The sequence below is a fragment of the Ipomoea nil genome, unplaced genomic scaffold (assembly GCF_001879475.1).
Source record: "Ipomoea nil cultivar Tokyo-kokei standard unplaced genomic scaffold, Asagao_1.1 scaffold2826, whole genome shotgun sequence".
Lineage (NCBI taxonomy): Eukaryota > Viridiplantae > Streptophyta > Magnoliopsida > Solanales > Convolvulaceae > Ipomoea > Ipomoea nil.
The window spans coordinates 4,907,515-4,933,117 of record NW_017619254.1 but is presented as its reverse complement, the minus strand read 5'-3'; the positions used below and the strand labels follow the sequence as shown (position 1 = coordinate 4,933,117).

The 25,603-nt window shown below is 35.3% G+C and overlaps 3 protein-coding genes across 4 annotated transcripts; 1 reads left to right on the top strand and 2 right to left on the bottom strand.

Moving 5' to 3' along the window:
• Nucleotides 1-18: 18 nt before the first annotated feature.
• Nucleotides 19-3,355, bottom strand: LOC109159043 (cytokinin dehydrogenase 1-like). Its single transcript, XM_019307037.1, has 5 exons — nt 2,228-3,355; nt 1,662-1,789; nt 1,239-1,499; nt 884-1,146; nt 19-801 (listed from the first exon to the last, which is right to left on the bottom strand). Exons 1-5 carry the CDS (start codon nt 2,886-2,888, stop codon nt 471-473), a joined length of 1,644 nt encoding a protein of 547 aa, XP_019162582.1. The 5' UTR covers nt 2,889-3,355; the 3' UTR covers nt 19-470.
• Nucleotides 3,356-14,108: 10,753 nt separating this feature from the next.
• Nucleotides 14,109-16,375, top strand: LOC109159325 (glucan endo-1,3-beta-glucosidase, acidic-like). The gene is made up of 3 exons (XM_019307456.1): nt 14,109-14,275; nt 15,249-16,254; nt 16,341-16,375. The coding sequence occupies exons 1-2, from the start codon at nt 14,197-14,199 to the stop codon at nt 16,205-16,207; spliced, it is 1,038 nt and encodes a 345-aa protein (XP_019163001.1). The 5' UTR covers nt 14,109-14,196; the 3' UTR covers nt 16,208-16,254; nt 16,341-16,375.
• Nucleotides 16,376-16,437: 62 nt separating this feature from the next.
• LOC109159324 (protein IQ-DOMAIN 14-like) lies at nt 16,438-19,078 on the bottom strand. 2 transcript variants are annotated; one of them, XM_019307454.1, is made up of 6 exons: nt 18,833-19,078; nt 18,633-18,722; nt 18,254-18,529; nt 17,941-18,142; nt 17,726-17,853; nt 16,438-17,404 (listed from the first exon to the last, which is right to left on the bottom strand). In XM_019307454.1, exons 2-6 carry the CDS (start codon nt 18,708-18,710, stop codon nt 16,892-16,894), a joined length of 1,197 nt encoding a protein of 398 aa, XP_019162999.1. In that variant the 5' UTR covers nt 18,711-18,722; nt 18,833-19,078; the 3' UTR covers nt 16,438-16,891. The 2 variants fall into 2 exon arrangements, with proteins under 2 accessions (XP_019162999.1, XP_019163000.1); XM_019307455.1 differs by having other exon boundaries at nt 17,726-17,851; nt 17,945-18,142; nt 18,633-18,732; nt 18,833-19,076.
• Between the last annotated feature and the right edge of the window lie 6,525 nt (nt 19,079-25,603).

Below are 25,603 nucleotides of genomic sequence, written 5' to 3'. Positions count from 1 at the left end.
GACTATACCTTCCCTAGAAAACCATATTCGTTCCCGTCTTCCAAGTCCGAATACGATTTACAGGATATCCCCTCCAAGCGGCAATAACCACAGGCTCGGGCATGGCGGTGCGGTGTAATCAACACGTGTCTTCCTCTTCATTGTTTCACCTTACACGTTTCGCAGAAAGGGCGGCGAGACGAGGCGAGGCGAAAGGCAGGACGTACAGGATCCATGCAATTTCTTCTCGTTTCAAGGTACGAACGATTCAACCCTTGGAATGAATGAATATTCAAATCGAAAGACATTATTCTCGTGCGATATGGTAGAACGATGATCGATACATGCATTGACGTGGTAGTGCTTTGCTTTACTATTTCTCTAACTCTATTATTTTGTACCTCTGCCCATACACACTTTCGAAGAAGTGTTCATCTATGTAGGTGAAGAGGTATACATATTAAGTGATTATTTCTGATCGAAGCCGATCATTATGGTGATTGAAGGGCTACAAGTCTGTTGAAAATTCTGTGACCAGGAGCCAAGATGGCGAGAGGGTCATACAGGGACTTCCTTTTAGCAAACACCTCCCACTGGCTTCCAAAATGGGCTTTCCACTCCTCCTGAGTGCTGTAATGGGGCAAGTACTGTTTCATCCCAATCTTCGCCCTTTCGCAGAAATTTAAAATTTTCGTGTTTTGAGATAGAATGTCTTCCACTCCATCTTTACCTCCGGGTGATGATGGTATTGCAGAATTTAAAAATGCTACAATGTAGAAAACATTCTCTTTAGGAGTGACCAGGGATGTCCCATTTTTCCACCTGAAATAAGAAAGTATATTGAGATTACAGACCAAAAATAAAAAATAAAAAAAATAAGTAGCAGACAAGCAAGCCATGATACTTTGATTTATTGAGTGGGTAGATGAGAATGGGTCCGTGGCTGGTGTCTGTAAGAATGTTTCCAAAAACTTCTGTAGCAAATTCATGAATCTTGCTTTTCGGAATAAGTAGATTTAGCCATGGATGAGGGACTTCCCACAACCCTTTTTCCCGGAGTTTCATCTCTGAGATGTGCACCCTATCCAGAAAGTTCACATAAGAAACCTCTGAAAGGAGGAGTGTGGAATGAATGTAGTTCAACTTTGATAGAAGACTGTCAATTTTCTGCAGGATTGGATAACAAAGGCCAAAATTTAGGTCAACAATTGCTCAAAGACAGTAAGGTTTGGAAGCCATTTTGAACTTTGAATATCTACCTGATCCATGGTATCAGCCTCTTCTGGATTGAAGTATTTGGCAACCTCTAAGCAGAAGAGTGTCCTTCCTTCAGAGTTGAACTGGCTTGCTTGAACTGGATCTTTAGGAGTGAAAGTAGATCTCCAGTTATTTAGCAGACCATCTCTGTTTATTATCACCAATCCTTCAACATAGTCAAAAGAATCCTCGGATGATATCAGGTGTTCTTGGTCACTGATAAATGTGGGAAAATCTGAATATAGCACTCTGATCCACTTAACCTGCCAGTATGTACATTGCTTATTGACCTTTAGTTGTGTTTTTTCTTGTCTTTTCTTTTTTGATTTTTGTAATCTATTTTTGCATTAATATTTTCATACTTTCCCTTTTGGGTAGTAACTTGACCTTTGCAGTTAATGGAAATTTCAAAATCATTAAGTTACCATCTTGGGTGCTGGTTCAAGAGCAATCCTTGCTCGGGTGATGATACCAAATTGTCCTAGACCTCCAAGTACGCCATTAAACAGGTCAGCATTCTGATCCTCAGAGCATGTAATTACTTCTCCCTTTCCTAGAGGAAGAATACTATTATTAATGAATTTTGTTAATAAAATATTTAGTATGACAAGTAGTGGTGAAAAACCATCTCCTAATACCTACTTTTTGTCTGAAAAATGTTCTTGGGTAATCAAAGGATACTGTAGAATAGAGGAGAAAGTGACATCTGATAACGACATTGATTTATGCTGTAAATTCTGTTGTGTGCAGCTACTGCAGCCCACAATTCAAATCACTTCATTATTGACTTTTTGAGTGTTGGGAAAACACAACACTTTCTGAAATAAAATAACGGAGGACCGAACTACCAGCAAATCAACAATTTTATAGAACAAAAAGTCCCATCTGACACGATGGCACTAGTGTCTGTTTCTTTTGTATGTGTTTAGCATACGTATATTATAATTGTGAATCTGGAAAAATAAAGCTATTTTCTAATGCATGAACATACCTGTGACTACCTCAAGGTTATAAACATTATTGATCTGTGGTCCATAACGAAACGCTTGTCCACTGATTCCAGCATTTGATAAAGTGCCCCCAATTGTTAGATGAAGATAATCAGTCCATGATTTTGGTGCTAGTTTGTATTTAAGACTTTCATGCAGCACATTTATCCAAAGTTCTCCAGCAGACACATCAACATGAGGCTTTTCCCCAGCTTGGAAACTCATTCTTGGTACACGAAGAGATTCCATGTTAATCACTATTCCTTGATAAGCTTGTGCCTGGCCTTGTAGAGAGTGACCATGACCTCTTGCAGCAACGGTTATCTCTGAGCTGGTACCCATATCATAAATAAGTTTTATGGTGGAAGAGATATCGGAAACTGACATAGGGTATAATACTGCTGATGGAAGGAAATGATATCTATTTCCGAAGTCCTTTGCTGCATGGTCAATGTTTGTAAAGTTAAGATACCCATCCAGTTTTAACTCTTCGAGTGATGAATGGATCACTGAGAAACTTGAATGAGGGGAGACTTCAGGGGTGGCAAAAGGATAGTTACAGCAAAAATTACTTTTCTTAATACTGCAACCAGCTAATATAACAACAATGAACTTGAGGAGCATAGTCTTTTGTTTGGTGAATACCACTGGTGGTGACTTCATTCTTCTAAGTATTCACAAGATGGTTGTATGTGGAAAGGGTTAGCCTATGAATTGGGAAAAGAAATTCCTTGTGGGAATTTTTTGGGATTTTTGTTACTACTTTTGTTCTCAACTTTTTCCAAGAAAATAGAGAGGTGTAGAATGGCCTTAGAATGAAGATTTCTGAAGAGAATATATAGGGAAGGATTGGAGTGTCACCATCAATTGTCATTTAATGGTCTAGAATTGCATAAGTGTACTGTTCCTATTAGTGTATTTTGGGGTGTTTTAGAAAAAATATATATTTTAGCCCTACTTTAGTCCTTTGCTTTGTCAAGGACTTCGCAACCAAGGTCAAATTGAACTGTCACCTACTGCTTGCATTCTAGCATGGTTTCAGGCACCTTCTAATGTTTCCATTTATGTTCTAGTTTGGGCAAATGTATGAGTGCACCTGGGCCGACCACTTGCCTTTCGACATCTGGTGAAGCAATGACTTCCTGTATTAAGGTTGAAGTGATTCTCTATGCTGTGATTTGCCCTATTTCTATAGTGTGTTCATTGAACCTAGCTTTTTGGTTATAATGCAGTCTTCACTCATGTTTTTTCATAGTTGATCTTTAAATTGGATCCAGAGTTAGCCCAGTGAGAAGTGATTCTTGGCAATGTAATTCCTCTTCACATCCCAGTGAATGAATCTCTCCTTTCCTGTCATCCTCAATATGACTTATTGAATTTACTTGCTTACAGTAATAATGGTAAATTCTCTATGGTGGTTTTTAGTTCTTAGTGGCAGAGCATGAAAATTGGGATGGCCCTTGTGAGGTTCGATGTTGTTAGGTTTAAGTGTAGCTGATGAAGCAGGAGTCAGATCATAGAGGTTCTGTGATTATTACTCTGAAAGGGTTGGTTGTTCTAATAATAGTTGTTTCCAAGGGATTGGACTAAATAAGTATCCACTTTGCTGTTTTTCAGCAAATGTCATGCATGAAAGAAAACTTGAGGAAACATGGAAATGGTTAAGCAGTGTTGATTTGTAATAATTGGGTCCAGCTGAATTGCCCACGAAAAGAATGTTTTTTTTTTTTTAATTAATTATTTTTTTAAAAATAAGTTCAAAGTGGCTAAGTTTTTACCAAAGCACCAAAAACATGATTAGTCCATTAATCAACAATTACTGCTAACCAGTAACCAGTGTTTATGAACTAATTGCATTTTAAGTCCCAAAATAAGTTGTTATTTCACTTGTAGTTCCTAATTATCAATTTTGTTAAGAGTAGTCCCCCAACTATTGAAAACTGAATACAAACTGTCCCCCAGGCCCCAGGTATTGAAAATTAGACAGCTCAGATTCCCAGATATATTCCAACAAATGAAAATTGGATGGAATGGTCCTTCAATTAATAAAACCCCAATGAAGGTCAATTTTTTTACCATATCTATTAGTGAAATACCACTACAATTAGAAAGCTAATTATGAGATTAGCTCAATGTATGCTAGGCATGGTCCTAAAGAATGGAGGGGTGATGCTCTGCAATGCAATGTTGGAGACCTTCCTTCCCCTCATCACCCCATGATAATGTAAAGCCGGTAACTGCTCCATAGTCTTTTTTTGGGTACTCTTCCTTTGGTTTTTCCCCTAAAGTATATTAACTTCTTTTGTTAGTCTTGCAAGGTACATGAGAACCATTATGCAACAATTTGCGTTGATGACAAATTTGATCTGTGTAGGAGCCTGGGGACTGTATATGAGCCTATAGTAAAAAAAGTGTACATGGATGTGAAACATAAGAAAAGCAAAACCTGCCAACACAATTTCATCTCAAGATTTTTGGATCCCAGAACTGAGACAACATATTGATTTTCTAATTAATAAATTTAAGAGCTGCTTTATTGCTTCTTCTCCAAACAAGGTACTATTATGGAAATTATTACTTCATTCTTCTGTACATTGAAAGGTTGCTTCACCACTTATTCCTGCTTAAATGAAAATTTTATAATTTTTAGTGCTTCTTCCATTTATTTTGGTAGTAAAAGATGACTTCATGTGCACATTAAAGACTGTAGTATGATAATGATCATTAATATATTTCAATTTAATGAAGAAACACAAAGCATCAATAACGACCAGATTTATATCAAGCACTGTATTTGTAACCATCATCTTCTTATGCTACAAACCCATACCATTAGAAAAAAAAAACTGAAGAACAAAAATTTGTTGATTGAGATATCAGTTTGTTCTGAGTAAGATCTATAGGCACCTTGTCAAATTGTTGTATTACAGAAGAGGATGTGATGCTCCTAATAAGATCAATATGCAATATGAACTAATTTCCAGCCACTATTGCTCCTTTCTTTTGGTTTTGGAGTAACTCATGGACACCTATCTGCAGCTTTTTGAAAATAATCTTATCTTCATTCTACTACTGGTGGATCTCTTGCATATTGCAATATGGTTCTTGATAATCTTTTTGGCCTATAAGATAGTATAGGTCACATTAAGTCACATCATCCGCGTGCATTTGTCTGCGCTAAAACAATTTTATTTAATTTCTTCTTATGAACAATGGACATTTACATCTCCATCAATGATATTTCTTTCAGCTTGCAGTAGGTGACATTGTTGTGTCAGCCTACTCACTAAGCCACTAGTTTCGAAGTCACTCCTAATTTATCATACCCACTTTTGGCAATTAACTTTTCCATTTTCAGAACTTGAAATCTCAGTCATCATTCAAGTTGTCATGATAAACATAACCCACACCTCATTTTTAGTATCTTGTTCATTTATTTCATTATTGTGAGATGAACTGTGATATATCGTATATGCATATTGCAGAAATACTGTGTGGATATCATTAATTTTTTTATTTATTGGATGAGTATACTTTCCAGTTTTTTAATTTGACTGCACACAGGCTATATACTGTTAGCAGAATACTAGTATCTACTAATAGCAATATACAAGAACTTTCTCTAGGACAGCATAATGCAGTTTGTTTATCCCTGCTAGACTTGCCTTAGAGATCATTGAACCCCACATTCAGAATTCCTTGAGACATTCACACTAACGTTGTTCTACTTTTGCATAATGCTATGTTTGGTTCTGCCTTAGAGATCTTTGAACCCCACATGTAGAATTCCTTGAGACATTCATACTAACTGGATTTATATTTTAGTATTTTCTTGTTCACTAAGAAGCAACATGATGAAATTTTCATTATAATATTCTGTTAGTGGCTCAAATATCAGCACTTTGTATAAATAACAAAGGGAGAAATGTATTATGGCCTCTGCTGTCTAAAAGGAGACAACCCAGTTGAAAGATTGGATAGGTATGATTATTACTTTCTGCAGAACAAGACAAACTATGCAATAGGGTGATCCTTTCTATGCCTGTCTTTATGAAATTGTGGTGAGCATATTTTCATGTTGTTAAAAATGAAAACTTTGAGGGATTGCTTATTTTAATGCTGTTAATGAGCAAGGTTTTTATGACATGACAAAATTTTTGTTGTAATCTGTAAGAGTAGGGTTCTGGTTTAGAGAAGATCATATCAATCCTAGCTCTTAATATTATTGGTGTATTTATTTCACTGTTTTTGGTTGGATCCATGGGCGTGAAGAGGCAGTGAATGAGAGTGCTGGTGACTCGATAGATATACATTGATTATGAGCATACTCTGTTTTACCAGCAAATAAGTATGTGGTCAAGTTTAACATATATTCAGTAAATAATCATAATGATATCATATGAGCGTTTTGTTTGGAAATTGCTGCACGGATCAAATTTGCTCCAAGTCCAGCCATGTCAAACAGGACATGACCAAATTTGGTCTGCATAAACGGTCCTTTTGGCCACTTGTTCTGTTACCCATTTTATTTACATGCTATTCCAATCATGTCTATTTGTCCCTAGCTATACTTTCATACAAAATATGTATTTGTTTTGCTCATGGTTGTGTCGACAATAATTTTTGCTTTCTTTTCTTTATTGCTCATGCCAGCATAAAAACTATTTTCTCAAATTATTTTTGGCACAGAGAAGGAGGTTGTTGTCAACCAGCAAGTACTGCTGCTATCATTTGTTGCCTTTTGCTTATCTAATATTTTTACGTATTCTTGTCACATCTACCATGTGCTTGCAATCATGGAGATTCAGCAAATATTTTGACAACCCCACCACAAGCTAACCTAGGACTGTTGTTTTCCTCATAAAGCTTTGGCCCATAGTCTGAACTTAAGGTATGAACCCATTTTCCTAAAGTGTACCTGTTTATAATTTATATGCTACTCAATTCATTTCCATGCCCCAATCTTTATCCTTTTCTGTTGTACCCAAAAAACAAAAGTCCCAATTTTTATATGATTGAAAAAATATTTCTTATGTATGATTTACGGAATATTGATAATTAGTTTAGATGGGGTTAGCTTCCACCGTTTTAATTGAGATCTTTATAGTCTCCAAACACCAAATATTCAACTAGTCATTGGCTAAGTTGTGTGTAACCTTTTTTTGTTGCACACAACTTAGCCAATGACTAGTTACTATATTCCTCTTCGAGTTTGGGCTTTTCTGCCACAGAAACAGGATGAAAAGCCCCCATTTACACAGGTTGTATTGTCACAATAACAACCTTTCCTAGACAAGTACACATCAGAAAAGCCCATTGGTATAAAGCTGCTTGGGTAATTTGTAATGCATGGGTAATGATTTGGGTTTATTAATCCATTAAACACCAAAGGATAAGGGAAAGGGACCAGGAGATTACATCAATCTATATCTGACCACTATGTCTTCATCTTTGGAAGAAACTGGAATTACTTGCTTTTATTAGTCGATGACCTTTTCACAGCTATGCTGGGAAGGATATATATGCCTAGGGTTTGCCAAAGACCTTGTGGTCAAGCGGCATGAAGTGACTCTCCCAGGAATGGACCCATTAGGTTAATAGTTTATTTATGTATAAATAGTAGATATCTGTAGTGTTCTTTACAGAGAATACAATGAATCCTTTTATTCTTTCCCAGCATCTTTACATTATGTACTTATGTTACATCATTGATGACATTTATTATATTTTCTCAATTTTGGAACTAAATATACTCCAAGTCTCCAACTATAATACAATCTTCACTTCAAGGTGATAGATACTGTGTGCAATTTATGCTAAGATTGAAAGACACATAGCATTAAGATCAAGATTTGACAGTATCAAGAGGAGTGCTATGCCATATGAATTTTCAGCTTTGGTTCAAGAAAATGTTGATAATAGAGTCACATTCTATCCACATCAGATACAACTCCCTACAAATCATAGATCCCATGTGATGCTGCCCTATTTCTTCATGGTTTGATTGTTAGCAAGTAGCTAGCCAGGTTTAGCCCTCCAACTTAATCACCAATAATGCTTCAAAGCCAAAAAATAAAAAATAATGGCAGACATAAGCTCATGGTTCCAGTAATTCGAATGCATTATCTCCCTACCATATTCAAAATTTATCTCAAGTGTTTAGGGTATAGGGTAGTATGGTCTAAGGACTTGCTTGGTATGTAATTGTGATTTATCCTCGATTCTTTTTTCAGGTTTGGTATGGAGGCAGTTCTGTTAGAGTCCCCGGTAAAAAAAATTGTCCTTTTTTATTAGATTTTTTTTCTCTTTCTCTAAAATTTTATTTTTATTACCGTTAAGGAAACATGGTTTGCATGAATAAAGCAAAAAGGTATAAAAATTGATTAGGCATCAAACTATGTATCTTTTTTGGCGGAAAATAGTAATACTATATGTATTCCTATTCTCTACTCTCAATTTTTACTCACACACTTGGGCCCACATGAAGAAAATAGCCTCTCAATATCCGCCACATCATGGAGTAAATTTGAGGGAATAAGATTGGAGAGTACATGTAGTACTCTTTTTTGGCTGATTTTAATGATTTCATTCCTTCTTTTGATGTAGATAAAATCTTTTGAAAAATTCAGAAAGTCATAGATTAAGATGATATTTTTGGTACATTGAAAAAGAAAAGAGAAAGACTATTGTTTAATCTAAATATGTAATGATGATTCGGATTTTGTATCATAATCATCAGTGTTTTGAAGGGATTGAATAAGGTGATGAGTATTAATGAAGTATGGTATAGTAATGCACATATGTAGTCACTTGCCAAGTCTTTTCTGATGTAGAGACGGGAGACCTAATTTGAGTAGTCTCACTTCATAGTTTATACATATGCAGTGTTACTGTGAAGACATGCATTGTATCTTGCTCTGCAAAATTTTGTGATCAAGTAAAATTATGATTGTTTTGATGAATGAGGCTTTTGTGGAATGGAGCAATCAACTCTATGATCGGTGCATCAAATTTCGTATGGGGCACACAGATGGCCTAGTTGTAGCAGCGAATGGGTGCTTGACCAGTTGAGCTCTATGGTGCCCAAAGTATAGGCCAAGGAAGCGTCTTTTTTTTTTTTTTTTCCTATCATCCCAAGTTTTTTCTATCATCCCAATTGTCATATCTTTGATCTATTTGGATCGACGGTTCAAATCAAAGAAATTTAAAAAATAAAAAAATAAAAGCGCTTCCTTGAAACTAGATGTGAATGATCTCCTCCTACCATTGTTGAACTGATATATCTTAAGGTTTAAACTAGTGTTAAAATGATGCACCGTAAATGTTAAAATGATGTGTCTTAGGTGTTAAAATAACGCACTTTAAGTGTTAAAATGATACACATTAAGTGTAAAATTTATGCACCTTAAGTGTAGAACTAACGTACCTTAAGTGCTAAAATAACGCACCTTAAATGTTAAAATGACTCACATTAAGCGTAGAGCTAATGCACTTTAAGCTCTACAATTATGCACCTTAATCTTTCAATAATACGCAAAATTACTATAATAGCACTGTTTTTATTTTTTATTTTTAATTTATCTTCATTCTGGATTGTTGATTTTGACAAGATCAATGATTATAATTAATCCGCATATTTCACCTGGGAAAACTTTGGCACCTGATTCCTTCTATATATATTATGTGTTAAAAATAATACTCCCTTCGTCCCATTTTATGCGTCTTACTTTCCTTTTTCGTTTGTCCCAAAATAGTGTCTTCTTTCCAAAATTGAACATAATTATCATTCTACATTTTCCAATTTACCCTTTTGACTTTTCAAATTTCTAGACAATTAATGAGGTAAGTACAATTGTACTTTGTACAAATAACACCTACTTTTGAGGGGTAAAATTAAAAAGTTAGTAACATTTGTTTTGTTGTATTAAAAACCGTGCAAAAAGCAAATGAGAAAATTAATTAATTAATTAGGGACGGAGGGAGTATGAAAAAGTCACTTTCGAAAACTACCTGCCAATTATTCTTACCAATAATACTTTGTTTCAAAACTATTGTGCGATATCATTACAGCCTACATGGATGTGAAAGTTATAGAGTTAATTACCAAAATGGTCCCTTGACTATAGTGAAATTATCAATTTGGTCCTTGACTATTTTTTTTAACTAATTAAGTTCCTCAATTTTAAAAATTTTAACCAATTTGGTCCTCCGTTAGTTTGACCGTTAGTCAACCGTTAACTTGGGACCAAATTGGTAATTTCGCTATAGTCAAGGGACCATTTTGGTAATTAAATTTAGGGGCGGGCAATTCGGTTTAGTTTTCTCGAATCGAACTGTACTGAACCGAACCGAAGTAATATACCGAACAACCTAACGATATTGGATTCTTGTATACTGAACAGTTCGATAAAAAACCCGATCCGATCCGAATTGTTCGGTAAAAAATTAAACTGAATCAAATACCGTTTGTTTTTTTTAAAATATAATAATAATAATAATAATAATAATAATAATAATAATAATAATAATAATAATAAAATAAAAAATAAATCCAAGTCACTTGTTGCTTGCTCTGCCGTTCAGCTCATATTCTTACGGGTATCTCTCGTAAATATTTTATTTGATTTTTTTTTATGGTTTGTTATCAAAAGTTATATATTATGTGTTGTGATGTTTACATAGTCCATATCCAAAGTCTAATATATAACAAAATAGCACTCCAAAGTTCAAACGGTATTTGGTTCGGTTCAGTTTTTACCAAACAATTCAGTTCGGTTCGAGTTTTTACCAAACCGTTCGATATACAATAATCTATTACTGTTTGGTTGTTCGGTATATTACCGAATCTAACTAGTTTGGTACGGTTCGATTCGAGAAAACTGTACCGAATTGCTGACCCTTAAAGTTAATTACCAAAATGGTCCCTTGACTCTAGCGAATTACCAGTCTGGTCCCAAGTTAACGGTTGACTAACGGTCAAACAAACGGAGGACCAAATTGGTGAAGATTTTTAAAGTTGAGGGACTTAATTGGTCAAAAAAATAGTCAAGGACCAAATTGGTAATTTTGCTATAGTCAAGGGACCATTTCGGTAATTAACTTGAAAGTTATACTATGAAATTTTTACTATTTTTTTTTAACGCGATGGATAGATATTGCCATAGTGGTGTTAAAAGTATTCATTTTAAAAACAAAAATATTTTTTCCCAATCATAATCAAAGATTATTGGATAAAAAATTGTTAGAATCATCTTAGATCATTGGTCTAGTGGATGCGAAAATTACTTAAAAGCAAATCCAATAATCGGTGGTCACCTTGACATGCCCATTGAGTGCCTGCTGTGTGAAGCGCACACCGACTACTCTGTTTTTTTTTTTTTTTTTTTTTTTTTTTTTTTTTTTTTTTCTTTTAATACTAGATGGGACCGACAAAAAAACCCTAATTCTACATGAACCCAAATCCTCTTTTCTCCCCACCACCACCACCACCAATCCATCTTTGTCCTCCACCTCACACAAAGCCCACAAAAAACGCACCCAATATTATTATTAGGGATGCTCTAAGACTTGCTTCCTATGGTTGGGGATTTAGGTTTGAGATGAGCTCCTTGTGCGCAGAAGTGTATAATTTGGTTTTTGAGTTTTGAAACTAATAAATTGATTTGATTTACCTCTTCATAAGCCTAAGAATGGATTAATGAGGTTTAGGATATGTACGGTGAACTCGAAACTAGGCTATAAAAGAATTGTTAGAATCTCTACATTTAAAAAATTGATTCATCTCATCCCGTATTTAAAATTGAATTTACATATTAATCAAATATAATATGAACTAAGCAAATATTGTTGCTTAAATAGGTAAAATTGGTACGTGAATATTGTAACATTTATAAAAATCTCACATAACTTAAGAAAGGAATGCGATTAGAATGAATGTAGAAAAAAAAAAAAAAAAAAAAAAAAAAAACTAAAAACAAAGTGTGTGAATCTCACATTCCCTACTACAACCTCACATTTCCTTGAGCATATAAGAAATGTGATATTATAATAGTCACATTTCAGATTATGTGAGATAACTTGAACCAAATGGCAATAAATGATTATTCTTAGAATAATACTCAACATATCAATACTTTTACGAAACATTGATGTGATGTGTTGCTATTAATTGATTTAAAAATAGTTCTTTCTTGAATTGCTTAATGAAAACAATCAAACATGTTATATTAATATTAGTAAAACTTTTGATAAATGTTTCGTTTGTGGCAATATATTAATATTTAATGGTGATTATTATATGTCAATAAGAACAACAGTTATACCATGGACCCAAAAGGTAGACCTGGGTCCAAAATACACAATTTACATACTAAATGTTTATAATTTAATTGTGAACGTTTCGTATGTTAATAGTGTATGTAAATAATGAACATTTAGTATATAAAATTATGAACATTCAGTATGTAAATTGTAAATATTCAATATATAAATAGCGTCTTTTTTAACCCAATTTCACCTTACTGGTGGATCCGGGTCCACCCGTCTAGTAAGCTGTTCGTTGAAGGATGCTTGTGCGCTCGCTATGAATCTGCCCAAGCGCAACGGGCGTTGTCTTAGCGTCAGACGTGGCGGCACATCTGTTAAAAGATAACGCAGGTGTCCTAAGATGAGCTCAACGAGAACAGAAATCTCGTGTGGAACAGAAGGGTAAAAGCTCGTTTGATTCCACAGAATAATTTGCCCAATAGGAATTAACAAATATAGAAGCACATGCTCAACCCAAAAAACTTCTCAAGCCCAACCTCTTTAGTTGGGTTTGAATTCCCTAGTTTTTTGGGTTGGGACATGCTCTTTAGTTGGGTTTGAACTCAAATGGTTTAATTTGAACGGTCTCATCAGGCTTTATCTTCCATGATGAAGAGTGAAAAGTTTCATAGTGAATGCTAACAAAGTTGTTGTGATATTTAGGTTATGTTTTGTCACACCTAACTGAAAAGTTAAGTTAAAATTGAAAAGTTATAAGATCATCCGCATCAGTGGGGAAGAATGTGGAAAGAATGTAAGAGTGATTAGGAAAGAAAATGTGGGAGGGGAGAAAAAAAAATAAAGAGAAAACTAATTTTAAAAAAATAATAATAATGCTGTCAGGCTCGCCCACTGGCGCGCCTGACGCGCCACCGGGTGCGTGCTCTGCAACCTTACTTTTTTTTTTTAAATCTTATTATTTTTACATTTGCAACCCAATTCTTTCCTTCCTACATCCGCTTTGCTCTTCACCTTAGGAGAATTAATTCTGAAATAACTCCAATTTCTCTTCTATTGTGGATGCTCTAAGCTAAAAGTTCACCCTACTCTCAAGGTGAAGTCTCTCGCCCCTAAGACCGCCACACTCTGCTCTGACAGGATTATAAGCTAAAAAGCTGAAAGTTAAGTTATGGGTGTAAATGATGAGCCAATATTTAAAAAAGTCTTGTTGAAATGTGTTTATTTGACCAAAGCATTGATGCTCATAATTTGCAGTAGAGCAGTCATAACTAGTTTTCCCAATTCTCAGGAAATCTGAATTGCCACAGCAGAAGATATGTGCTTAAAACAGGCTAATTAGATAATGAACAAAAAGGACACACTTGTTTAGTGCAAGTGTCCTGTGATTATGGGACAATGAACATTTTATCTGCAGTGATCTGAAGAGTGAAGTTTGGCTGCTGCAAAATACTTCTTATGAGGGACGACTTTGTATTTCCAGTACAGGAAGTCATCCTCACAAGTGACAACCCAATGGACTTTTCAAATTTCCACGTTGTAGGGTACAAGAAATCATTTAATGATGTCTGGAGAATATGTGGAGTATGTTTGCTTGACTAGTATTCTCTACTCTAGCCTGGATTTTCCAAGAAATTGATCTTATTATCCCTCACCTTCATTCCCAACTATAAAGAGGGAGCTCTGCAGTTCTCCTCATCACACAGAAATGGCTTCTGCACATAACCATTCCTGCATCAGAATGCTTCTTTTCGCGCTGCTAGTCTTAACTATCCTGGATTTTTCAGGTCCCTCTCTTTCTATGTAGGGATATATTTCAAAATTTCATACTGTATTCATTCTTGTGCTGTTTATGGCCCTGTTTGGTAAAATAGTTAGTTTATAGCCATTTTTAGCTTATTTGATCACTATTAGCTATTTGACTTGGTTAAAAAATCAGTATAAATGTTTGGTTAATCAGCTTTTTGTAACTCCAAAATGCTAAAATTTAAAAAGCTGCTTAAAACAACTTTTTCAGTTAACTTTTTGCGAAAATAAATTATACCAAACAGCTATCAATTAACAGTTAATTTACCAAACACATTTCTATAATCACCTAGGGCTCTGTTTGGCAGAGCTTATAGCTTATTTTAAGCTACTAATAAGCTATAAACTCTGTTTAGTAATGTTCCCAAAATAAGCTCCTACCTTAGGTAGCGTTTCAAAATAAGCTCCTAGCTTCCTAACTTTTTTTCAATCTTTATCTTTATTATTTTAAAGAAATGACATAATTTACCTTTCCCAATTAAAATTCTTTTCTCTTCTCCTTCATCCGCAATTTTCACCGCAATTATTATTATTATTATTATTATTATTATTATTATTATTATTATTATATTTGCAACAATATTGCTACTTCATTATGAGATGCTATATCATGATTATGCTAATAGTTTTATTCCAAAATGTTAATTTTTTTAAAGACAAAATGTTAAATTTTAATATATAAACAAACTAATTTAAATTTTATGAAGATGTTTTTTTTAGTCTTTTTACATTTATCAGCTTATCAAAAAGCTAATGTTACCAAACACTTTCAATCATAACAGCTAGCTTAACAGCTCTTCAATTTTCAGCTCCGAGCTTATAGCTTTTCAGCTAGGTTTGCCAAAGAGAGCCCTAATGTTATCAACTAGTTATACCCTTTAACCCAATCAGCTAACAGCCATTTACCAAAGGGCCCATGCCAAATTAACTGGAAAAATGTTTGATCTGGTGCAGGTGCTCAGACTGGAGTCTGCTATGGAAGGCTTGGAAGTGGACTGCCATCTGCAGCAGATGTTGTGGCTCTGTGCAAGCAGAACAACATCCAAAGAATGAGAATCTATGATCCAGACCAGCCTACTCTCCTAGCCCTAGGACTAGGAGGATCCAACATTCAACTCATCCTAGGACTCCCCAACTCTGATCTTCAGTACATTGCTGCTAGCCAAGCCAATGCGGATACATGGGTCCAAAACAATGTAAGAAACCATCCCAATGTCAACTTCAGGTACATAGCTGTTGGAAATGAAGTCAGTCCAGTAAATGGTAACTCTCGGTTTGTGGCTTTCCTCCTCCCGGCCCTTCGAAACATCCAGGCTGCAATTTCTGGGGCTGGATTGGGGACCAGGATTAAGGTTTCCACAGCTGTGGAAACAGGACTTTTAGGAGTTGGCTATCCTCCTTCTCAGGGAGATTTCAAGCCTGATGTTAGGACATTCATCAACCCCATAATCACATTCCTAGTGAACAACAATGCCCCGCTACTCGTAAACATTTACCCCTACATTGCATACATAGAAAACACAAAGGATATTAAGCTTGAGTATGCACTTTTCACATCACCTGGAATTGTAGTTAACGATGGCCCGGGCTACCAAAACCTCTTCGATGCTCTTTTAGATGCCATGTACTCGGCTCTCGAAAGGGCTGGTGGCTCATCTCTGGAGATTGTTGTATCTGAGAGCGGTTGGCCCTCTTTTGGGGGAGATGCAGCCTCCATTGACAATGCCAGGACATACAACAACAATCTCATACGCCATGTGAAGGGAGGGAGCCCTAAGAGGCCTCAAAAAGCTATAGAGACTTACATTTTCGATTTGTTTAATGAAGACCAGAAGGATCCTCCTGAAACTGAGAGGCATTTTGGTCTGTTCTTTCCAAACAGGCAACCAAAATACCCCATCAGCTTTAACTAGTCATCGAGACTCGAGTTTATCAAGCAACTAATAATATGGTAATGTAAATTGAAGCATGTGCTCCATCTCAACTAAAAGCTTAAGCTAATAGTTGGATTGCACATTAATGGTTATATGCTCAACAATGTACTAATGTATTATCCTGAATAAGAGTTGCTATGAAGATTTCATGCAGTGTTTCTTTTTCTTTATCATAAGAAATAAAATGGATGACAAATCATTGTTCAAAGGACCAAAAATAAGTATGTGATGTTATATCAGACAACAAAAACAAAACCCTTTTTGCAAATTTTACAACACATTCCAAACAAATGACCAATCAGCAGAATCAACCCTCACTGCCTCCAAGGACTCAAATCCTCTAAAAGCACACTTAAAAACACACAAGAGGGGAAAAAAAAAAAAAAAACTTTTTTTTTTGGTCTATGTACAGATGTACCTGAAGTCTGTAATGTTTTTGAACCTTAAGCAGGAGAAGAAATCATTCTCTTGTTATTTGTAGATCGACAAACCTGGATGAAAAACACCTCCAATGATCTTGTTACTTTGTTTACTTTGTACCATGTTAGGAGTATAAAGTAAATTAACATGAAGTTCTTCAAAGGTTTCAACTTTTCTAGTGCTGAAATCTTCTGACAAGTGACAGCCAGCCATGAATCTTGAATCATCTGATAACCGTTGTGATCATGGTAAAACGTTTTTGCGTTCTCTGATGCTTGCTGAAAAGTTCCAGTTTCTTTCAGTGCTAGAGGTTTCATCATTGAATGAACTCCATGAAGAAAGGCTGAGCTTGTGGGGAGAATGCTGACACGAGCAAGTGTCGTATAACCTCACCCTTTGCTTCGGGGTGCTCATGGACCTCATCTTTGCTTTTGCAGATTCTGTGGCAGCCATGTAAGGTGGAAACATAGGGGAATCTGGTAAAGAGCTATCGTCGCTTGTGGATTTGTGTTTCACAAGAGAAAATGATCTCCTGGGAAGTGACAACGGGGAATTCAGCTCCTCGTATCTTCCTTGGACTTGTGCCATCTGATTCATGTCACCTCCATGAACATTTGAGTGTGCAAATGACCTTAACTTGTCTGCTAAGGTTGTCCTCTTTGGTGTGCCAGATTCTCCCCACTGATCGAATCTGCAGCTCCCTTGATTCTCCTTGTTGGTTAACAGCTCCTGCAGAGTCTCATCGTTTCGCCTTTCCTGAAAACATTTAATCCAAATCCTATGATTCTCACAGGACAAGAAGGTGAGGGCTAATTATACAATCAGTGTTATGGAATATATATTTGATATGTAGAATTTACATATATTAGGCAGTTTACGGTTTTGGATAGGTAGGACATATTGAAACTTGTTTCCTATTCGTAGTCTTCTAGTACCTATTTATAGGGCTTTGTATTCTCTATTCTAAATGACAGTTTGAGATAATATAGACAGAACATTAGAAACTCTCTCTCTTCACTTTCGTAACACATACCACTTTCGTAACACATAGCAAGAAAATGTGAACGAATTTATTACCCGTTGTGACAACGAGTATTTCATCATTCGCTCTCGTTTGGTTATTGCATCTTGCCTTCTGAACCACAAGGCTTCAGCATCTTCCACTGATGCTAAGGTGAAATCCCAGGTCCTGTGGCTCTGACACTAGATTTGCCAATCACAGTTTAGTATTATATATATAACAACTTGAGAAGCCAAAACAGTGAATGAAATTTTACTGCTAGGATGAAATTTTACTTCATGAGGCTTCAGAATTTCCTTTTGGCTGATAGGCTGTTCCAAAACTGCAACTCTCTTGTGATGAACTTGTGGTTGTGACTTGGGAAATGAGAGCATGCACTTTAACTTAGCTATCAATCTTCGCCTTACAATTTCGCCTCGGATCACTGCCTGCAGCTTCACCAGTCCCTTCAGTGCACTTAATGCCTTCCTGGCCTGCAACCAAAAACATGTATATATATGCTTCAGATTAGTCTTTCTTTCTGTAATCATGAATCCAAGGGCCGGGCCAGGAAAAAATTAAAACGTTGAATATGAGATGCTAACGAGGTAAGCACGAAAAGCAGTCTGGATTTTGGTGGCTGCAGAGGTCTGTCTCTTTTGAAACTCATAAGGAGCATTGGTTAGCCTCACAACCTCAGCTGCAGCATTGGCAGCAGCCACAGCCGCCTCTGCGGCTGCTGCTGTTGCAACTGCCACCGCCAGCGCGTGCTTTCTTTGGTCCTCCGCCGCCTCACATAATGTTTTCTGAATAGGCGCTTCAATTGCTGGCCGTTGCCTCAGCTTAATCTTCCCAGAAAACCATTTCCACCTCCTCGGTCTCTGAACATCGAAAATATAAGAGAGAACATATGAGTTTATAAGGTCATGGGTTAGACCAGCTAATTGATAGAAAAGATGAAGAAACTAATGAATCAAAACCAACCTTTTCTGACTTGGATTTTGCCTCTTGAATGAACAGTCTTTTCACAAATGCAAACCAGCTCCTTCTCTTTCCCATCATATACTCACCATTCTGCTCTGATCTGCAGAAACAAACAACAGTTTTGAAGAGAAGATGGCATCAAGAAATGAATGAAGCTCAAGATTGGGATTAATGGCCCAGCTGGAAAGTTGAAGTCATACCTTGAACAGGTGAAAAGATGAGGAGGAGGGCAATCTAAAACATCAAATTTGTGCTGGAAAAATGCAACAAGAAATGGGAAGTCATTTTCTGGAATGATGATGCTCCAAGTGGCCTCTCTCTAACCCCAGTCTTCATGTCTTATATGTAAGAGACTGTCGCGAGAAGTGCCATCAAAAGCACGCCATGTGCTCTGAGTGAGAATAGACAATCATGAAAGCAAAAGCTAAGGGTGAAGTCTTGCTTTTCAAAAAGCATACACAATTAATACAATTAAGATAGTTTTATATAATATATAATTATTTGGATTTTCTTTTGGATGACGAGAGAAACTCACTGTCACTACCGATGTGTACACTGGGTAAATCTCGCTACATGACCCTAGCCTGCAAATGGTCATAATTGATCAGTTCAAACTAATTTAAAAAGACTAATAGGTTACTCCCGCTGTGAGTTGAACTTGTAATTGTTTTGGATATTTTTGAAATTACTTTTGTGGTGTCTTGTGACCAACTCTTTTATTAATGTTTTTCTCTCTAATGTCCTACTCAAAGGCCCCTCCATCCCCTTCTTTAAACTGTCCATTTCCCCAACTGCCAGATCATGACTGTTTCAATTAAACCTCTTAGCTTGTTTTCCTCCACTTGCTATTATTAACCATCACACTACCATATATACTTAGTTACATATATGTTTTCTTGGAAACACATGCATGCATTGACAATTTTTTCATGGAAAGTCAAAAAAGGTGACTAACAAATCATGGCATCATCCATTTCCTTCTTCTTACTGTCCACTTGTTAAGAAATTGAAGTAATTTTAATGGTCTTTTTTTTTTTTTTTGGAATACTATTGACTCAAATAGTTCTTTCTAAAGAAAGTTTATAAATGAATTATGCTATTTGTATCAAATTTCATTATGCCATTACTTTTATTTTTTATTGATTACTTATGAATTTATTATTATTCTTCCAAATGCTGAACCCCAACCCTAAGGGCCCCACACCTCGACCCGACAGAGCATTTGGGAGGATATGAATGTATTATTATAACATGACAGTATGATAGCCATGAATTAGATTTAATATAGGTAGACCTATCTTCATTTTTTGTTTTTTTTTTTTAATATATATTTGAGGTCAAAGACTCAGCCCTGCGATTTTACTTCGGAGTTATAGACGTACGTTCCCCTTTTGTTAAAATGCACAATTGTCCACTTTAAATTTCCCTAAGATCATAGGTGGAGTCATAAAATAAGCAATCTTATGTAAAATATTTTCTCTATATAAAAGATATTTAGTTCAATTTATTACTTCAATATTTTATATATTATTAATTATTTATTGGTTAACCCAAAAAAAAAATAAATAAATAAAAAAGATAGAGAGGAAGGATGATAGTCAACAACACATCTCCCCTTTTTCTTCACCAAACACATCATGGTGATGTTACAACCCTCTTCTTATATACTTCAATTCCAACATAATATAAAGCAATTGAAATTTACTAAGAATGAAAACGCAGCATTGCATGCCATAAATTTAGCCACAAATTGGGAATCAATGACTGAAGAATTAAAAAATACATATAATAAGTTGAAAATTAAGGTGGTTGTGATGCACATTATATTGTATGGTCCCATTTCATGTTAAGAGATTAGACAAACCAATATATTTTTAGGACCCCTTGCTTCTGGCCATTCTTTTGACTCTGATCTCAAGCAAAAGCCTTTTAATTTGTGCATTTAAATTGGCAATCCCTTTAATTTCCTTTCCTTTCATTTCAGGACCCATCTCAAAGAGAGATGGCCTGAAAATTGGGCACCCTCTTTCATTGGCTCTCCCCTCTGATCTTTTTCATTATGCCATCACTGCTACACCAAGGGACCTTCAACTTTGAGCTGTTTTATGGCCCCCTACATAGTGCATACTAATCAATCACAATGAGTTTTCATAGTTTTTTTGTTGTCATGATAAAGCATTATTATATTGGTTCTCCCTATGGGATTTTGATCAAAACTCGAGTTCAAAAGAAATTATGGTGTATGTACATACACGCTTCTTGTTTGATTTTAAAGTTTTTTTTTGTCAAGGAGACTATTAGACATCCTCAGCGACTTAAAACCTTATAATTACCATGTCAACTGTCCAACTAGGTTTGCTAGGATTGGCCCCACTGATGTAGTAAATACACCGGGATTTACTAATACATATAAATTGGCCATTGTATATGGGCTCGGGTAGCTGTGGTAGTAGATCGGACGCTCTCGGGCTCGTGTTAAGTTGCGGCTATTCAAATATTCAATGATGATTTAAAGTGCATTTGCGGGGTGTAGGGTCTGACTTCACTTCTCAGGAATTCATTCCAATATACCCCTCATAACAGTAACACCCACTACAGAGATACTCAACCCTATAAGAAATTTGACGATGACATAATAAATTAAAGATGTTCAAATCAATTATATTTACCCATGTCTTTAACACTACTTTCAGGAGAAAAGTAATAGAAGACTATCGTTGATTAAAAATTGATCTTCAAGAGATATTAGTCATTTTGATAGTTGAGAACGACACATCACATATGGGTGGTATTAATTGGCACAATACTTGGAGCCTATTAGTGGTATTAACTTATAACTAATTATGTATCTTTTGTAAATAATTAATGACCTTGTGGTCTAGTGACAAGAAGTAGTTCAGATCTTTCATATGGGAAGTCATGAGTATTGACTCTCTTTAATTTGTGTTTCAGTAGGTTGAGAAAGATATAGTAACTTATATTAATACTATAGAACGTGCCAAAACAGTGGTATAAAACCTTGGAATGGAAAACCAATAATTCAATATCATCCTTATCCTTAAATTGACATATTGAGTGAGTGCTTTCCCAAGGACAAGGATCCATGTCAGATGTTGTAGTGTCACTGTACATTCATCACTGAAATTGTGTCACAACGTTAGACCCCCACACACACAATGCATATGTAAATTTGAAACAACAAACTTTGATCTCAACTCTCAAAGAGGGGACCAGAACATAACATATATATCATTGAACTAAAGACTCAAGGGGGTATAACAAATTCCGTATGTAATTATTAAACAAATAGGGTAACTCTAATAATCATTGGATGGATATCTAAGCATGGATTTGAGCGCAGAAAGCTACAGTCAATGCAATCATTCCGCTCTTGTGCTTGTATTAATTATAGGTATGCTATTATGCATGCTAATCTATTTTTTAATTTGTTCCTTTGGGACCATATAAATAGTAAAATATTATTTCTGCACTCAGAAACATATATTTACGTCATGTAGCTTGATTGAATGGTAATAAAAGAAAATAGAAAATTAAAAAAGTTACTCTCTAAAATAATTGATCAATTGATGGTTTAACGCATTGGAAAATAAAGAGTAATATAATAGAAGAATTAAGAAATATTTACATTCGGGAATGTATGCGCTCACCACGCGAACTCCATTAATTGGGCGAAAAAAAAAAAAAAAAAAAAGATTACATATAATACAATATGATTCATATAATTATATAAATATACATTTTACTACAACTAATAATAAAATAAATATTGATGGATTATACAATAAGCCTATTGATACCCTAACTTGAGGGCTAAATCTGAGAGTTTCCTGAGAATAGTTATTGAATTAGATGTCGTTGACAAATAAGTCACTTTTGTCACTATTACTTTAGACATCACATTAGTGTTCATCACGTGTCATGATTGACCTAAGCCATCAGTAGCATTCTGCCACTTCAAACTTGTCGGTAACTCTAATAAGATTATGATGGGTATTCCTTACCCCAACACTATTAATAGAGACATCCACCAATTAGCTTGGGGATTAGAATTTTTACTTCTTAGTACACTCACTTACCTTGTGGAGCCTTCCAAGCTCATTTACCTAGCATAGCTAAAATCTTGCAATATATATCCTAAGTCTCATACATACCCCCTAGCTTTTTTGATATACACATCAACACCCACCTACACCACTATATCAAAGCACGTACTCTAGCCTTCAATAAGTGACATACCACCTTCCCCACCGAGATAAAAACCTAGAACTCTAGCTTTGTATACACTAGGATTTCTATCTTTGATATAACTCAAAACATCACTCTCCTTCTTACCAATCATGAATAGTAATGTATTTCACTGTTGTGTGGGCCCAAACCTTGTGAAGACAATGGATTGTAAGTATGAAAAAAAAAAAAAAATTGTTTAGGACTAATTAAATTTAAAAAAAGTTCATTATAGTCGAATACTGAATTTAGTATTAACTCATTTTAATTTTAAAAAGTGAGTTTTAATATTAAAAAATTAAAATAAATAAAACTAAATTTTCAAATGAGAAATATTATTAAAATATATACACATTATTCATCAATTCAAAATTATTATTAAGTTAAAATTATCTAAACACTACATATACACATGTATGCATGTTGATACGAACCTATACCCTAGCTAATTATATACCATATAAAAGCTAACTACATTATATATTGGCCCGAATTTTCATTAGTAATTATGTGAGACACATCATCCCAACCTCCATAAGACGACAAATTATACGATACATCAGAGTTCACCTTGTATTGTGTATTTTGGTTCAACAATGACATTTAAATTATGTGCATGCAGTTAACATATTATGTACTTATAAATAAATTGAAAATACATATTATGTTAATCACAGGACTCACGGGTATATAATTTATTAACTTAGCTTCAAGCACATAATATGATAATTGTAGTAGACACAATTTATTAATTAAAAGTACATAATATATTAACTACATACACATAATCTAAAGGTCGTTTCATACTAGATTACTAGCCTACAAGGGTCCATAATACAATGTGATCAATAATATAATAATTGCCTTGAGACTGCATGTCCTTATGCTATCTCAATTTCCCCCTTAAAAATGTCATTTTTCCCTTAGGGTATTTAATAAAATTGATGCAAATACTATTTTTATTATTATAATCAATAAATCATGAAATATATTGGCCCTGTTTGGAAAAATGGCTGTTTGCTGATAGTTGATAGCTGTTAGCTGATTGTGTTAATTAGAGGATATGAATAGTTGATAATATTAACTGATTGTAGAAAAGTGTTTGGTAAATTAGCTGTTAGCTGATAGCTGTTTGGTATAATTTCTTTTCTCAAAAAGCTAATTGAAAAAGTTACTTAGAGTAGCTTTTTGAATTTTAGCCTTTTGGAGTTGCAAAAAGTTAATTAATCAAACATTTATATTGATATTTTAACTAAATTAAACAATCAATAGTGATCAAATAATTTTCAAAAAAAAAAATAGTGATCAAATAAGTCAAAATTGACTTATAGGCCAATTTTTTACCAAACAGGGTCATTATGTATTTAATTTAATGGGTTTATAACTTTATACAACAACAATAACATGCACAATAAAGCCCAATAGAGCAAGCCCAGAGGGCTAACGAACCTAGAAAGAGTTATCAGATTTATCATTCTTCATTCCTTGATTAGTCAATCGTGAGGACCTATAGGATTGTCGGACTACCAAGTAGTTGGGACTTAGGAGTTAGGATTGACATGCCGGTGAATCGGTGATAAGGCATGCGTGTTGCTTTACGTGACGGCTACCGTCCTCCTTAATGAAAACATGCCAAGTAAAATTCTCTTGCCACCAATTATCATATCTTTGGTTAAGGGCATTTCCAATAGGACTTTTACATGGTTTTTAAAATAGTAAAAATTGATGTTTGATTTTTTAATAAATGTGGTGATTATTTTTTGAGTTGATTTTTTGTGGGTCTCTCAATGTGTGAGATAAGAGAAAAAAAAATGTTACATGTACTCCTATTTTGTATTTTCACACACAAAATTTGATGTAGACATTTGTATTGTGACCCACATAAAAAAATAACTTATCAGAATCTGTCACATCAGAGAGTAAAATTAGGGAGTACATGTGGTAGAACTCAAAAAAAAAAAAAACAGAGACAATTTACATGTGGCGCGCAATTATCGCGCACATAATGGACTGTTGTTTATTTGTTTTTTTTTTAAAAAAATTGTCAAATTCTTTTTTTTTTTTTTTGTTCTTCTCTCTCTCTCTTTTTTTCATTCTCTCTCTCCTAATTTTTTTTCATTTTCTCTCTCCTAATTGACACCTCAAATTCTCAGAAATCACGCAAAACTCATTATTATTGAAGATGCCACTTGTAGAATAAAAATAGGCTTCCCTGCCCACTTCATGGGTTGCCTTTTACTCACTCATGCACTTATACTCTTATAATAGTCATTAAGACAACTTTGATTTACGCCAAACTAACTTGTACTTAACGACGGCAATTTCATTGCAGCCTTCATTTCTCAGTTGTCGGATTGCCTATCACCCCTCATGACGGAATCGTTGGCGGCGCATGTAAGGAAGCGTTGTCATGGTTGAAAGGGCGGGGTGCTTTCCGTTATGATTGACGTCGCCGGGAATCTAGTTTCACCATCGTCGATTCTCCTCTTCGCAGCGCCGACGTCCGCCGCCTACCGCCCTCAGCCGCGACGTTGCCCATCGTGCGTCGCCGCAACTGCAAGTCTCGTCATCACCCGAAAAGCGCGAACGAAAACACGGCGACGCACGCAACGCTTATTGCAGCCATCGTGGCCTTTAAGCAAAATCACAGTCGTCTCCTCATGCTGAAACCATGAACTAATGGTGGCTGCCGGAAAATGGTGCACCGGCGGCGTCCGAAACCAACT